We start from the raw sequence: 15,400 nt of genomic DNA on the forward strand, positions 1-15,400 counted from the left end.
ATAATAGGATTAAGAGAAAAAAAAGGTAAATTATTGACTCTGCTCTTAAACCAAAAATCATTTTACAAAGCAATAATCTAACACTGCTCTAATATTTTGTATGTTGATATGAAAGTAAGGTTATTTTTGTTTATAATAATATGGAATTTTGTACCTTGATACAGAATTAAGGTTACTTTTGATACTTTGGTATAGATTATTGTATATTGATAAAAATTTAAAGTTATTTTGATACACATATGTTTATATGTTTCAATTTTTTTTATATGTTTCAATTTTTGTATAACATATTGGACCTATACAATTCATTTATAAAGAGAAGGTTTACTTCCACTCCTTTTAAAAGCTGCTATTACAAACTGTTTAGGATAATTAGGTAATGCAAGTTAATTGTCAATCAAATTCATGGTCGTGTCAGATACTAGTCTGGCTTATCACATAAATATATATCCTAGGTTAAACACATAGTAAATAGCTAGGAAAAAATTGTCTGTTCACATATACTATAGAAAGATAAGTAATTTGTAAGCATTATATAAATGTGTACAAATATATAGGTGGTCTTCAAAGGCCTCAGAGACCAGCCATAAATTGCATTTTAAAATGTTTTATTATTTTAAGACTTTTCTGATAATGAGACATGTCACTTCCTGGCAGCACTCATTTTGACATGAAAGAAGATGATAAATATTGAAGAATCGCCCTTAAGAGTTTGCTTTAAAAATGGCAAGTTGCAACTGAGCTAAGAAATGTCCTTACTCCATCAGCAGCCAATGGGCAGAACTTGGACACAGGCAAAGTCAACTGCTAAACACTGTCAAGACAGGGTAAGCAAGTCCTTCCTAATTCCTGCTTCACAAATATGTCTGTCAGATATTCTGGGCAAGAAGGCTGTAGATGGTGTTTCAACATTATACATAAATTCTGGGTGACTACCAAGGCAGTCAGCTGTCTGACAATTCTCTATATGTAAACTGCTTCCTTATACTTCTTACATACTAAGGTAATATTTTCTTCTCAAGCCTTGATGGGGTTGAAGACTTGACAGTTACGGACTTCGAATTAAGCTTAAATTGTTTAGGATTTGAGAAGAAAATTTTAGGTCAAAAATTTTAGGTTGTTAAATAAAAGCTATAATAAAAACTGATTTCGATATAAAACTTGCCAAGATAGAATAGATAGTAGAGCACTTTCTCCAAATACATATGGACTTGACACTGCGATTGTAAATCCTACCTGATTTTCTCATAGTTGTTCTTATTGTATATAGTTCATTATTAGAAGAAAACCAGACTTTTATTGGATTTAAAGAAGGTAATGTAGAGAGAAGATCTCATGTATTGTATGGATGCAACACTTGTAGATAAAAAAACTATGGACTATAGGAAAGTATAGACTAGAAGGTGGGACATTGTCAGAAAGTATTCTGAGATATCCTGGTGTGAGAGATTCTTTTGGTGAAGATGTGAGGAGGAGAGATGTATGGTACCTGAGCAGAGGTAACCAGCCATGTGGCAGAATGTAGATTAGTATATAGATTATTTTAAGTTATGAGCTGGTAAGAGAAGAGTCTAACTGTATGACCTAGGTATTTGTAAACATATATGAAAAATCTCAACTTTTCACACTAAAGAGATTTTGAAGAGAACTGTGAGGCAACTTGTTATATGAATTTAGTGTTGATTTAATGTTGATTTTTCCCTATTCTTGCCATGCCTTTTATAAAGGACATTTAGGTTTTGCATTGACCTCCAGACAGGGAATCAAGTATGCTTATGATCTAAAACTTATGCTGCCCAGTTGGAGTGTCATAGAAAATAATAAAAAAGTCATAATGCTGATATTACAACACACAGGAGGGGATATTACCTGCCAGTGGGAGAATACCATTTCTTCTCTATTAGCATACTGCTGTATCTGTATTCGTTGAAGACTCATCTCATGCAGACTGTAGGCCACAGCATATACTGCATTGTATATATTATAACTCTCTTCACTCATGGCTGTGTCAAAAATATGTCTGGGCAGTAACTCCAAAGAGGCATTTGGTTGGCAGTTCTCCAAAATTTGACAACGAAACCCATAAAAAGAGCAGTTGAAGAATAAAGCCCAAAACTTAGGAAGAAAAGTGTCTTCTGGGTATTTGTAGGGAGTAAGTGTGTGAAGAAAATTGGTAAATCCAACCATCTCTTCATGGTGGTGTGAAAATATGAGACTCCCATGAAGTGACCCTACCATGAAATAATCATAATGGTTGTCAACATCCCATGGAAAGTTCAAGACCCAGACTTTCCATGTCACTAAGAGTTTTGCAATGTGAAACATTAAACCTTGTGAAGAAACAATGTTCCCATAAATAACTATCACATTTGCTGATGATTTCAGAATGATCTTTAGATTTTCCTCCAAGTTATTGGAGTCTATATATGAAGTGGCAGGGATAATATTCACAAACTCAATACAGATGCTACCATTGTCCATATTCTCTCCCAATTCTGACAGAATCTGAGTCCCTTGGTGGTCGTCTGGGAGGATCAGACCAACCCAGGACCAGCTGAAATGAAGCAGCAAAGAGACTATGGCATGTGAGAGATACGTGTCCTTGGGAGCCATCTGATAGAGAGAAGTAAACTGACCTTGGTCATTCAAGGTAGAATCAAAAGGCCCAAAAGTGAGCTGAAGAGAAAACACAATGGGAAACCAGAGAAAGAACACTGGCATCAAATACAAGCTTTTCCATCTGAATGAACAGATGGAAACAGTCATGACAAGAATGGGATTGCTTTTTTTTTTTTTTTTTTGCTATTTTTTTAAATACAAACCCATTACAATGTTTTCTATAAAAGTTGCAGACAAGTCTCCAGTTTAAATAATCTAGAAGGTCTCATCCACCTCTCCTTCCTTTCACTTTCAAGTATTGGAAATGTGGATATATCAAGTGTCCTTATACTTTCTTTCATACCTGACATCAGAGTATTTTTTTCACCTGAAGTAATTGTAGGCCTAGTAACCTAGGCCGAGTCTGTAAAGCTTTTAGACTTCATACAATCTTAATTAGGCCTAGAATGATTTCAGCCTCTGAGACTTACTGCTGAACAAGCTCACTGTTTCTTGTTCATTCTGAATTCTTTCTGGCTGTTTCTGAATTCATTCAGGTGTTCTGGTTCAAACTCCTTTCTAGGATGACTGATTCAATCCAGCTACTCTCTCTGCCTCTAACTGAATTGCTCTGCTTGGCCTCAAACTGACTTTAGCAATATATTGTAATCTTCATGCTTCTTACGCTCTGGCTCCTTCTATCTTCACCTTTTCTCTCTTGTCCTCTTTTCAACCCATTTGTAAAAGCTCCAGGTAAAACTGCTACCCCCCCCCCCCGCCATCTCTTTGTGCACTGATTCCCTGAGTCCTGTCTTCCTTGTAAGAGTTTAGCATATTTTATCCTGACCTATTCTCTAAGCTTCTCCCACCCCCTGTGTTTATTCTCTGCCAACTGGTTGCTAGCTCTGCCTCCTGACCTGTCATTGACATTATTTAATCTTGTTTACAGAAAACTCTTGGATTAAAGAATGTGTGAGAGGGGTGAGTGACACTACACTAAGAGCAGGTTTTTCCAGTACACAATCTTGGGGTTCACATTGTAAGCAAAGAGCCTGCAACAACATGATTGATTCAAGGGTACCTATTTTACATTTTGAGACATCTATAACGTCACCATAGGAAGCTTGATTCTTGGTCCCACATGTCACTTGCAAGAGCCATTCTCTTAAAGGAGATAGTTCGGCATGTGAGCTTTCCAGGAGGTGACCTGGTGTTTTGCATGGTCTATACCGTGATGCACCCAAAGAATTGCTTCCAGCTTCTGAGTCATTCTGTTAAATGAGTTAAATAGGCATATGAGCTTTCTGGAAAGGATCTACCAATTTGCTAGGTCAGTACCATGATGCACCTCAAAAATCCTCTCAGCCTCAGATGTGATGTCAACAGCCATTCGTTGATGTTCAGTAGGCATGAGAACTCTCTGGAACGGATCCGGTATTCTGCAAGTCTGTACCTTGATGCACCCCAGAATTGCTTCCAATGTCTGACAAGTCTGTCAGTTGTGCACTGCTGCATCTTTCCTTCCTGGGTACTGACAAGCTCTGTCTGAACAAACTGAGTACACTATCTTACTGAAAGATCACTGCTGTTCAGATGAACTAATTCCTGATAATTGAATTCCTGATTTGATTCAAACAATTTTAAAAGTTAAATTGTTTTAGATCTTCTAAAACAATAGCGTCAATAAATATCTTTGAGGACCTCCAGATGCCTCACCAGGGAAACAGCCTTGAAGCAGAACTGTGGCCTCAGATAAGCTTTCACTCCAGATGGCACCATGTATCTTGGTATACACAATAAATATGAGCAAGTAGGTTTAAGCTTTCAATGAACCCAAAATATGATGGCACTACCTGAGCATGTCTAAATTAAGTATAAAACCTAATGTCTAAATGTACAAACTGTTCTGTTAAAATTCCTTATGCCTTGTCACCTTATGGTATTATATGCTGTCATTTTAAATTTACTTTGTTTCTTAGAATGAAAGAAAGATAAAATTATTGTCCTGAATTTACTATAAACTAAGAGATAACTAGAAAATGTGTGGCCAGGTCAGTCCTAATGGAAAAGACATATATTCCTTGTAACTTTTAGACCTTGTTAAGCTTTATTCCTTTTCAAACTTTGTGGTTCTGAACTCACTGTGAGATTATGTAATGGACACATAGAGAATAAATTTTTATTTTTAAAACATGTAACCTATTGTATTTTTAGCATTTATCTGGTTTTTGTTTTTGTTTTTTTGTTTGTTTGTTTTTTGTTTTTTGTTTTGTTTTGGTTTTTTGGTGATTAATTGCCTTTTTTACAATGAGGCAATTTAGTTTCTTAGAAGTATAAATATGGTGACCAACAATAACTGGAATCGAAATTAAGATGTTTAACTTCATCCACATTTTCTCTTGAATGTGTGATGTGTGTTTGTGTGTGTGTGTGTGTGTGTGTGTGTCTGTGTGTGTGATGTCTATTTCCCTGTTGATTCATAAATGAATGAATAGAATCAGGGCTCCCCAACAGCCCTCTTGAACAAACAGGCATACTTTAGCTTACCAGAGATCTCCACAAAACAGCCTATCTACAGAACAAGGAGCCTCCTTTCATGGCCCTCTCAGTTTTTTGCTAGAATCTACATTTATAGCCCTGGATGTAGGAAACTTGTGGTCAGTTTGAGTTCTCCTCCTTAGCTGAAGTACAGCCTAGTCCCTGGGCTCCCTCCCATCGTTCTTCTTTAAATCCTCATTAGTTGCCTGAGATAAAGTGAATGGAGATTCTGCATCCAGTACCAGAAACCCAACCCTGGACTTGCCAGAGCAAAGACAGACATTGGCATCTCACCCACCTGAGGTATGTGGTAGAGTTGTAGCAGTGTAACAATATGGGAAGATGTTGCCATTGGTGTTCCTGTGAATGCAGCAAGTGATGTTTTCTTCTTTCCACAGTTGTAATTAACCATGGGTATGATCAACCGTGTCAACCAGAACATGACACAATTAAAACTATTTACTTCATAATATAAACTAGTATAAAGATCAAAGCCCAGTGTTGTGTTGGGTAGAAGATAGGGGTTCCTGTTGATCTCCTCAATGGCAAATATCAGGGCCAGAAACACCTGGTAGTTCTTAAAATTATACCTGCACAGATTTCATAAAATTACACAGTTTAAAGACATAGACCATAGAACCTTCCTATTTAGTGCAATGGCTTTTCTAATTCAAATGCCAATATTTTTTATAAAATCCAGTTTTTAATATCTTTTCCTGAATGGCTAGAATTAGAAGGACACATAATTAAATAGGATTAAGTAAAATTCTACAGTATTAGCACTCATTATTTATGAGCTCTGGGACTTTAGTTAATTATTAAATTGCTTTATTTTTTATGTGCAAAAATCTGTCCATGAATAAAAAATTAGAGTCTGACAAAACATTAGAACTTTGATGTCTGGATCTTGGACCTTCAGCCTCTACCATTATAAAAAAAAAATCAGTTTATCTTTATCCAATCACCTTGTTTTATGCAACAATCTCCTATTTAAAAATAGCACAAAGTTAATTCAAATAATATATATCCACAGTTGTCATTTATATGATTTGTTTTTGAATAGTGTGTCCTAGAATATATTATGTAGAGTGTTCTGGTCTTGAATTCATGACAATATTCCTGTCTCTGATTCTTCATTTGTGGAATTAATTCATGTGAACCCTATCCAAATTTATTTTTCTTTAAATATATTTGTGAGCTGTGTGAATTGATTCTGTGTATGTGAGTCTGTGCATACACAAGTACATGAAGGTCAATACCTAAGAGTGCAAGACAGAGAAGGACATCCAGGGTCAGTCCAAGCTGTCCACATTATTTTATTTCACAAAGTGTCTCTTGAGCAGTTGAATTAAATATCGACTGACTGACTGACTGACTCATTTGATTGATTTAGACAGAGTTTGACCATGTAGTCAACACTTTGCAACCAATCTAGACTTGAAATTACTAAGATTATTTCTGCATCCCCTTCTTCAGTGCTGTGAAAAAGAAGAGAATAGCACAACAACTGACACCACATTTTCTTTATTGTTTTCAGTGCATAAGCCTGGCACTCTGGCCAGCAAATTTGTAAGGAGTCATCTCTCCCTGTCTCTCTCCTCCATATAATAATTAGATAACAAGAGTACATGCATGCTTTCTGGGAGATATAAATCCATGTCCTCACACATGCTTCTAGAACATTTTATGTTATTACTCAATTTTTGATCTGTTTAATAATAAGATGGTGAGGGGAAAAAAGTTACACTTTTTATTATGCCAAAAGCCCCCCACTCAAAGGAATGGCATTTTGTTTTACTGTCAAAATGTGCTGTTCACAAAACAGTTTCTTTAAGGTTATATTTAGTAAACCATTCTTCAGTTGGATATAGAAATACTCAATATTAAAATATTGTAGGGTTTCATAGAAAAGCAATATTATCTTTATATTTTGCAAGGTGCTATAGAATAATGTTAAATCTGATGAGATCAGGTGCATTCAGGGTGGTATGGCTTGGAGGGGAAGACCTGGTGGCACTCAGAGGAAGGACAGCAGGTTACTAAGAAGAGACTTGATAACCTATGAACATATACAGGGGGAGGTAATCCCCCTCAGGAACAGTCATAGGGGAGGGGAATAAGGGGAAAATGGGAGGGAGGGAAGAATGGGAGGATACAAGGGATGGGATAACCATTGAGATGTAATAAGAATAAATTAATAAAAAAATAAATAAGTAAAAATAAAATTCTAACATTAAAAAAATATGTTAAATCTACATTAAAAATACTTGAAAAGAAAAGAGACAGAGCATCTCTAGATATAATTTTTCTGCAGAATTCTGTCCTTTTAGTCACATATATTTGTTTTTATTTCTTTTGGGTTTTGCTTTGTTCTTGTTTTGAGTATGTGTTACTTTGTTTGTTTGCTTGCTTGCTTCAATAAATGTTTGCATCTCTGATTCTTTGTGTTTCCCTACTTCTTTTTCAACTATTTTTTTCTTTTTTATTGTTACTGGTCTGCTACTTATCTGACACACATGTTGCCTCAAAGAAAATTCTGATTTATTCCTTTCTCTATACTCCTTTTCAGGAATGCTACTGAGATTTACAGATTGCATGCAATGGGGTATGTTTATGTTGAAATTAGTGGATTTCTCTAGAAGTTTCACATAAAATGAAAGTGCAGCAAAACACTTAGTATATATCATAATTAAAACGAATAATTAAGGGTTCAACCGTAGGCATGCATGGTGTTGCATGCCTTCAATCCCAGCACTCGGGATGTAGAAACAGGTGGATCACTGTGAGTTCAAGGCTAGCCTGGTCTACAAAGTGTGTCTAGGACAGCCAAGACTACACAGAGAAACCTTGTCTCAGAACAAACAAACAAACAGATTCAATTGTATTTACCAGGATGAAATGAAAATCACAACATTTAGGACCAGTGTGACATAATAAAAAGAGTAAAGTAACAATGCAGAGACTAGCAATAAAGATATTTTAATTAAAATCTATTATAATAGCTCTCAAAATAAATAAAAATACAAGGTACCAAAATTAACCAGGCTGGAAGTCTGTAGTCTTGCTGAATTGTATATAATTAGAGTAAACATTCTGAGTCACTTTAAGATGGTCAAATATTTTTCAGCAGAGACTGTAAAATCAGAAGGGCCTGGCCAGATGTCTTGCAAACTCTAAGAGAACACATATGAGAGTCCATACTAGTGTAAAGCAAAATTTCAATAACCATAGATAGATAAAACAATATACCTCACAACAAAAACTAATTTAAACAGTAACTATCCACAAACAGCCCTACAGGAGATACTATGAGGGAAACTCCAACACAAGGAGACTACAACTGGGAAAGCACAAGAAACAGATAACTTCACTATAGCAAAACAGATACTAGACACACACATAAACACAGTACCACAACCAATATCAAAATAAAAGAACCTAGCAGTCACTGGTCATTAATCTTTCTCAACATCACTGGTCTCTACTCTCCAATAAAGACACATACCTCAGCCACGAAGATAGACATTACCTGAGAGTCATGGGCTGGAAGAATGTCTTCCAAGCAAACTGACAAAAGCAAGCTGGAATAAACAATTTGATACCTAACAAAGTATACTTTTAACTAAACTTAATCAAAAGAGATGAGGAAGGACATACTCATCTAAGGATTACTCAACCTAGATGACATCACAATTCTGAACATCTATGCCCCCCCCCAAAAAAGCATACACTCATTTGTAAAAGAAACATTAATAACGTTTAAACCACACATTGATTTCCACACATTAATAATGGGAGACTTCAACTACCTCCTCAGCAAAGGATAGGCCAACAAAACAGAAGCTAAAAAGAAATAATGACATTAATGGACGTCATAAATCAAGTGGACCTAACAGATATCTACAGAACTTTTTACCCAAACACAAAAGATTATACCTTTTTCTCAGCACTTCACAGAACCTTCTCCAATATTGACCATATAGTAGGTCCTAAAAGAAGCCTCAACAGATACTAGATGATTGAAATAATGCCTTGGATCCTATCAGACCACCATGGACTAAAGCTGGACCTCAACCACAACAGAAATTTTAAAAAAGCCTAAAAAATGTGAAAACTGAACAACTCTTTACTCAATGACAACTGGGTCAGAGAAGAAACAAAGCAAGAAAGTAGGGACTTCCTAAAATTCAATGAAAATGAGTATACAACATACACACCTTATGGGGATGCAAGAAAAGCAGTGCTAAGAGGAGAGTTCTTAGCACTAATTGTATTTATAAAGAGAAACATCTCATACAAGCAACTTAATGGTACATTGGCATATTTGGAAGACCTAGAAAAAAAAAAACCAAACACACTCAAGAGGAATAGAAAGATGGAAAAAAATCAAATTCAGGGCTGACATTTAAAAATTAGAAACAAAGTAAACAATTCAAAGAGTTAATGGAACCAAGAGTGGGTCCTTTGAGAAAATTAACAAGATAAACAAACTTTTAGCCAAACTTTGAAAATCTAAATGACAGGGACAATTTTGAAAGAGTCCACTTAGCAAAATTGAATCAAGATCACGTGAACAAATTAAATAGTCCTATATCTCCTGTGGAAATAGAAGCAATCATCAAATGTCTCCTAACTATACAACTCTCAGAGTCAGATGGGTTCAGCACAGAATTCTCACACATCTGCAAGGAGGAGCTATTACAAATTCTTGTCAAACTATTTCAAAAATTAGAAATGGAAGGAACATTACCAAACTCACTCTATGAGGCCACAGTCACCTTGATACCAAAACCACACAAAGGTCCAACAAAAAAAGAGAATTCCAGACCAACTTCTGTTATGAAAGTTAATGCAAGAATATTCAATAAAATATTCACAAACTTAATCCAAGAACACATTAAAAATATCTTTCAGCATGACCAAGTAATCTTTATACCAGGCATGCAGGGATTGTTCAATATACAGAAATCCATCAATGTAATCCTCCACATAAACAAACTGAAAGAAAAAAACCACATGATCATCTCCTTAGATGCCAAAAAAGCATTTGACAAAATTCAACACTCATTCATATTTCAGAGAGACCAAGGCATATATCTAAACATAGTAAAGGATATACACTGCAAGCAGATAGCCAATATCAAATGACATGGGGAGAAACTCAAAGAGGTGCCAGTAAAATCAGGAACTAGACAAGAATTCCCACTCCCTCCATATCTTGTCAATATAGTACTTGAGGTTCTAGATAGAGCAATAAGGTAAGAAAGGATATAAAGTGATCCACATTGGAAAAGAAGAGGTCAAAGCATTGCTCTTCGCAGATGACATGATAAGATACATAAGTGGCCCCCAAAATTCCACTACAGAATTCCTGCATCTGATAAACACCTTCAGCAAAGTGACTGGATACAAGATTAATTTTTTTAAAAAATGAGTAGCTCTCCTGTATAAAAATGATAAAAGGGCTGAGAAGAAATTAGGGAATGTACATCCTTCACAATTGCCACAAACAGCATAAAATATCTTGGTGTGACTCTAAACAAGCAATTTAAAGAATTTTATAGGAAAAAAAAAACTTCAAGTCTCTCAAGAAAGAATTCGAAGAAGATACCAGAAGATGGAAAAATCTCCCACGCTCGTAGGTCATGAGCATGAACAAAGTAAAAATGGCCGTCTTGCCAAAAGCTATCTATGGATTCAATGCAAACCCTATCAAAATACTTACACATTTTTATGGACCTTGAAAAATTAATTCTCAACTTTGTATGGAAAAACAAAAACCCCAGAATCTCTAAAACAATCTTGTACCATAAAAGATCTTCTGGAGGAACCTCCATTCTTGGTCTTAAGTTGTATTATATAGAAACAGTAACAAAAAAAAAATTCAGCATGTTATACTGGTATAGAAATAGGCTGGTTGATCAATGGAATCAAATAGAAGACTCAGAAATAAACATTTGCACGTATGTACACTTGATTTTCTAAAAAGAAGCCAAAACCATACCGTGAAAAGAAAGATAGCATCTTCAACAAATGGTGCTGATCTAGCTGCTTACCTATAAAAAAAGTCAAATAGATCCATATTTATTACCCCATGAAAACTAAAGTCCAAGTGGATTAAAGACTGAAATATAAAACCAGACACACTAAATCTGTTAGAAGAAAATGTGGAAAGAGCTTTGAATTCATTGGCACAGGAGAATAGTTCCTGAACAAAGCACCAACAGCTCAGGGTCTAAGATCAACAATTAAGAAATGAGACCTCTTAAAACTGAAAAGCTTCTATAAGGCAAAGGACAGTGTCAGCAGAACAAAATGAGAGCCTATAGACTGGGGAAAGATCTTCACCAACCCTACATCCAACAAAGGGCTAATATCAAAAATATATAAAGAACTTAAGAAATTAAATACAAAAAAAAAGAAATTAAATACCACCAAACCAAATAACCCAATTTTAAAAGGGGGTACAGAGGTAAACAGAGAATTCTAAACAGAGGAACATCAAATGGCCAAGACACACTTAAATAAATGCTCAATGTTGTTAGTTGTCATGGAAATACTCAGCAATTCCATCTTATACCTATCATAATGGCTAAGGTAAAAAATTTAATCAAAAACACATGCTGGCCAGGATGTGGACAAAGGGGAACACTCCTCCATTGCTGCTGGGAGTAAAAACTTGTATAAACACTTTGGAAATCAATCTGGTGTTTTGTCAGAAAATTGGGAATAGTGCTACCTCAAGACACAGCTATACCACGCCTGGGAATTTACCTGAAAGTTGCTCCACCATACAAGAAGGACATTTGCTCAACTATTTTCATAGCAGTTTTATTAGTAAAAGCCAGACTTGGAAACAACCTAGATGTCCCTCAACTGAAAATGGATAAAGAAACTGTGGCACATTTACACAGTGGAATACTACTCATCTACTAAAAACAAGGAAATCTTGAAATTTTCAGGAAATGGTTGGAAGTAGAAATGATCATCCTGAGTGAGATAACCCAGACCCTGAAAAACACAAATGGTATATACCCACTTATAATCAGATATGAGCCACATAATACAGGATAACTACCCTACAATACACAGACCTGAAGAATCTAAATAACAAGGAAGACCCTAGGGGGAACGCTTAATTCTCATTCAGAAGGGCACATAGACTAGATACTGCAAGCAGTTGAAGAGACAGAACAGGACAGGAGCCTACCATAGAGGTCCTCTGAAATACTCCACCCAGCAAGGGATCAAGGAAGATGCTGAGACTCACAGACACATTTTGGAGTTGAGAGCAGGGAGTCTTATGGACAATTTGGGAGATAGATGGACCTGAAGTAGCCAGGAGTTCCATAAGGAGTCCAAAGAAGCCAACAAATCTGAGCAGGTGGTAGGGGCTGCTGCAGAAAGTGGTGCACCAAGCAAGGACCATGCACGGTGAGGAGCTCTGCTCAGATGTAGTTTATAGGCAGCAGAGTCTCCTTGTGGTTCCCATAATATGGGGAGTAGCGGTTACTTCTGACTTGGGCTCTCGTGACCACTCATTGAACAACTCCTCCTGGCAGGCAGCCATGCCAGATACTGAGGAAGAGACTTGAGAGGCTGAGGTCACATGATAGAGGAGGGAGGCCGTCCCCTTTCTGAGCACCAGGAGAGGGGGAGGGGCATAAGGGAGAGAGAGTGTGGAACTGGGAGTCGGTGAGGGAGGGGCCGTCAAATGAGCTGTAAAGTGAACAAATTAAAAATAGAGCAAAAAATAAAAGATAAAAAAGAAAGTCGAATATTATGAAGGTACCAGATTGGATCCTCTAGAGAATACTAGGTATTTGAATTAAGTAACATAATGAAATAAAACTGGTACTCACCTGGATGCTTTACCTTTCCTGGCTGAAAGGTTCTATGCATGCTACCAAAGAAAATAAAGGTAACCATCACTGTCATTCATCTGTGAACCCTGAAGGATCCAATAATGACAGACTTTTATATGATATTGCCTCTGATTTTAAAATGGACACACATGTTATATGTAGAACTACCTTTGTCTGATTTGGTTAAAGTCCCCCATATGGTATGGAACCAATGCTTGGCACTATAAAAATGGCCAGAGTCTGTTACTGAGTAGGTCATAGACCCAAGGGAAGAACTTAATACTGTTATTCTTCTAAATGGACACAGTTGAAATCAACTCCTCAGGATTTACTGCTTTCCCATTAATTAGTGCATCCCTCAGCCCTCATCAGAGCACCTTCCTTTTGCAGTAGATGGCAAATAATACAGAAGCTGAAGACTGATCATGGTACAGATAATAAAAGACTATCAGGTTCTCAGCCTTAATTGTGATTTACATATCATACCCATATAAACAAGGCTGATGGATCATGGTTAAAGAGAAGTGGGGAGATTATCAGAGCCAGAGACTTTGGGGATAACCTCAAGGGAGGAATATTTTCTGTCCACATAGTTGCACATTTAACACAGAATGATTATGAAAGTATGTACATGACTGTGTATGCCTAAACATGACAAAATGCCAGCATGGAGAAGGAGAGGGACATGAAGTCTAACCCCTAGCAGAGATGCTATTGAGATTCCATAGTTACTAGGGCAGAGATGGTCAGGTTCTTCAGCGTTGTCACTACTAGGAGATCAACCCCACACAAGGGAAGACTTCAATTACAATAGTACTTTTAGAAAACAAAGTGTACTTGACTTGAAGAAACACTAAGTTAGTTGTGTAGAGGCTAAAGTTAGAGACAGTGAATATGGAAGGTTGTGGTGGTGTGGGTGAATATGATCAAAATGTTTTGTGTGAAATTATTAAGAATTAATAAACAATTTTATAAGCCAAAATAAAGTACAATTATGACTAGTGGAGGGGCATTTGTCATAATAGTGAGAAACAACAGAAATAAGTATAGTTTTTGCTAATGGGTGGTATATTTTAAATTGTATACATATATAAAATATTAATAATATGTATTGTTTTGACAATTTCATGCATGTAAGCAAAGGCTTACAATCACAGTACAGAGTGCAATATCTACTACATATTTCATGATAAAGCAGAAGAGAGGCTACAAGCATCCAAACACAAAGCAACAGTAAGAAAATGGAATCTTTATAACCAAGATTTCATTCCTGTTTTTAGAGTCATGTCTGACAACACATTGTGTGTAATAAATTTGTACAATTCATCTATGCTAATTAAAACTTTGTTTAAAATTCAACACAATTTTATTTGATACTTTCTCATCCTTTTCTTAAAGTGAGTTTGAAATCTGCATTAAATACATTGGTTAAATCTTTGTCTTGATTAATAAATTTGAAGTATCTACATATTTATGAACACATGTAATATTTTTCTTTTATAATGACTGGATTTTTCTCCTCATTTCTTTTTTGTATCCATCTTTCCATCTATCTAAATTCATGTCTCTTCTCTCTCTTCCGAGCCCCCTCCCCTCTCTCTGGCAAATTCTAAAACTCCAGCACACCCTGTTGTACATACAGAGTGTTAAGACAGTCAAGGCTATGTGGAGAAACCCTGTCTGAAGAAAAGAAAAGAAAAAAGAAATGAAGGAAGAGAGAAAGGAAGAAGAAAGAGAAACTGGGGAGGGAGAGGAGAGGAGAGAGAGAGAGAGAGAGAGAGAGAGAGAGAGAGAGAGAGAGAGAGAGAGAGATGTTTAGCTGGGTGTGGTAAGAAAAGACTACTAGCAAAGGAATGGCCCCAAACACAATGGTCTGGGCCACCCCCCATCAATCACTAATTGAGAAAATGCCCCATAGGCTTGGCTATAACCCAAGCTAATGGAAGACTTTTCTTAAGTGATATTCCTTTCCCTCAGATAGCTTTAGCAAGTCTCAAGTTGATATGCATCTGTGCAGTGCATTTGACATATACTTCATCACTGTCATTGTTTGAGGAAGTGAGAACAGGAACTCATGCTGGGCAGGATCTGTAGGCAAGAGCTCTGACCCAGAAGCCATTTATTGGCTAGCTCACTGTGGCTGCTCAGCCTCATTTTTTAATGGAACCCAGGACTACCTGCTCAGAGGTGGCACCACCCACAGTGGGCTAGGCCCTTCCACTAGATCAGTGATTAAGGAAATACCATAAAAGACTGCCTATAGTTTGATCTTATTGAGACATTTACTCACTTGAGTCTTCCTTCTCTCCACTGACTCTAGTTTGTGTCAAGTTGAGATAAAACTATCAAGCACAAAGAGAAATATTAGACAAAAAAACCAAATGTTTTAGACAATACAA

The 15,400-nt window shown here is 36.4% G+C and overlaps 2 protein-coding genes across 2 annotated transcripts in view; one reads left to right on the forward strand and one right to left on the reverse strand.

Annotated features, from left to right (window-relative positions):
- The window catches only part of Atg4c (autophagy related 4C cysteine peptidase), a 296,253-nt gene that overhangs the window by 77,054 nt on the left and 203,799 nt on the right, over positions 1 to 15,400 (forward strand). The window lies entirely within an intron of this gene.
- Positions 1 to 15,400, reverse strand: part of LOC127205340 (vomeronasal type-2 receptor 116-like) — a 36,899-nt gene that overhangs the window by 17,245 nt on the left and 4,254 nt on the right. The window contains exons 2-3 of the mRNA XM_051164598.1: positions 5,435 to 5,726; positions 1,870 to 2,676 (exon numbers count right to left, since the gene is read on the reverse strand). Coding sequence (XP_051020555.1) covers positions 1,870 to 2,676; positions 5,435 to 5,726 — 1,099 coding nt within the window. The remainder of the gene's footprint in view (positions 1 to 1,869; positions 2,677 to 5,434; positions 5,727 to 15,400) is intronic.

Source organism: Acomys russatus, chromosome 2 (assembly GCF_903995435.1).
Source record: "Acomys russatus chromosome 2, mAcoRus1.1, whole genome shotgun sequence".
Taxonomy (NCBI): Eukaryota; Metazoa; Chordata; class Mammalia; order Rodentia; family Muridae; genus Acomys; species Acomys russatus.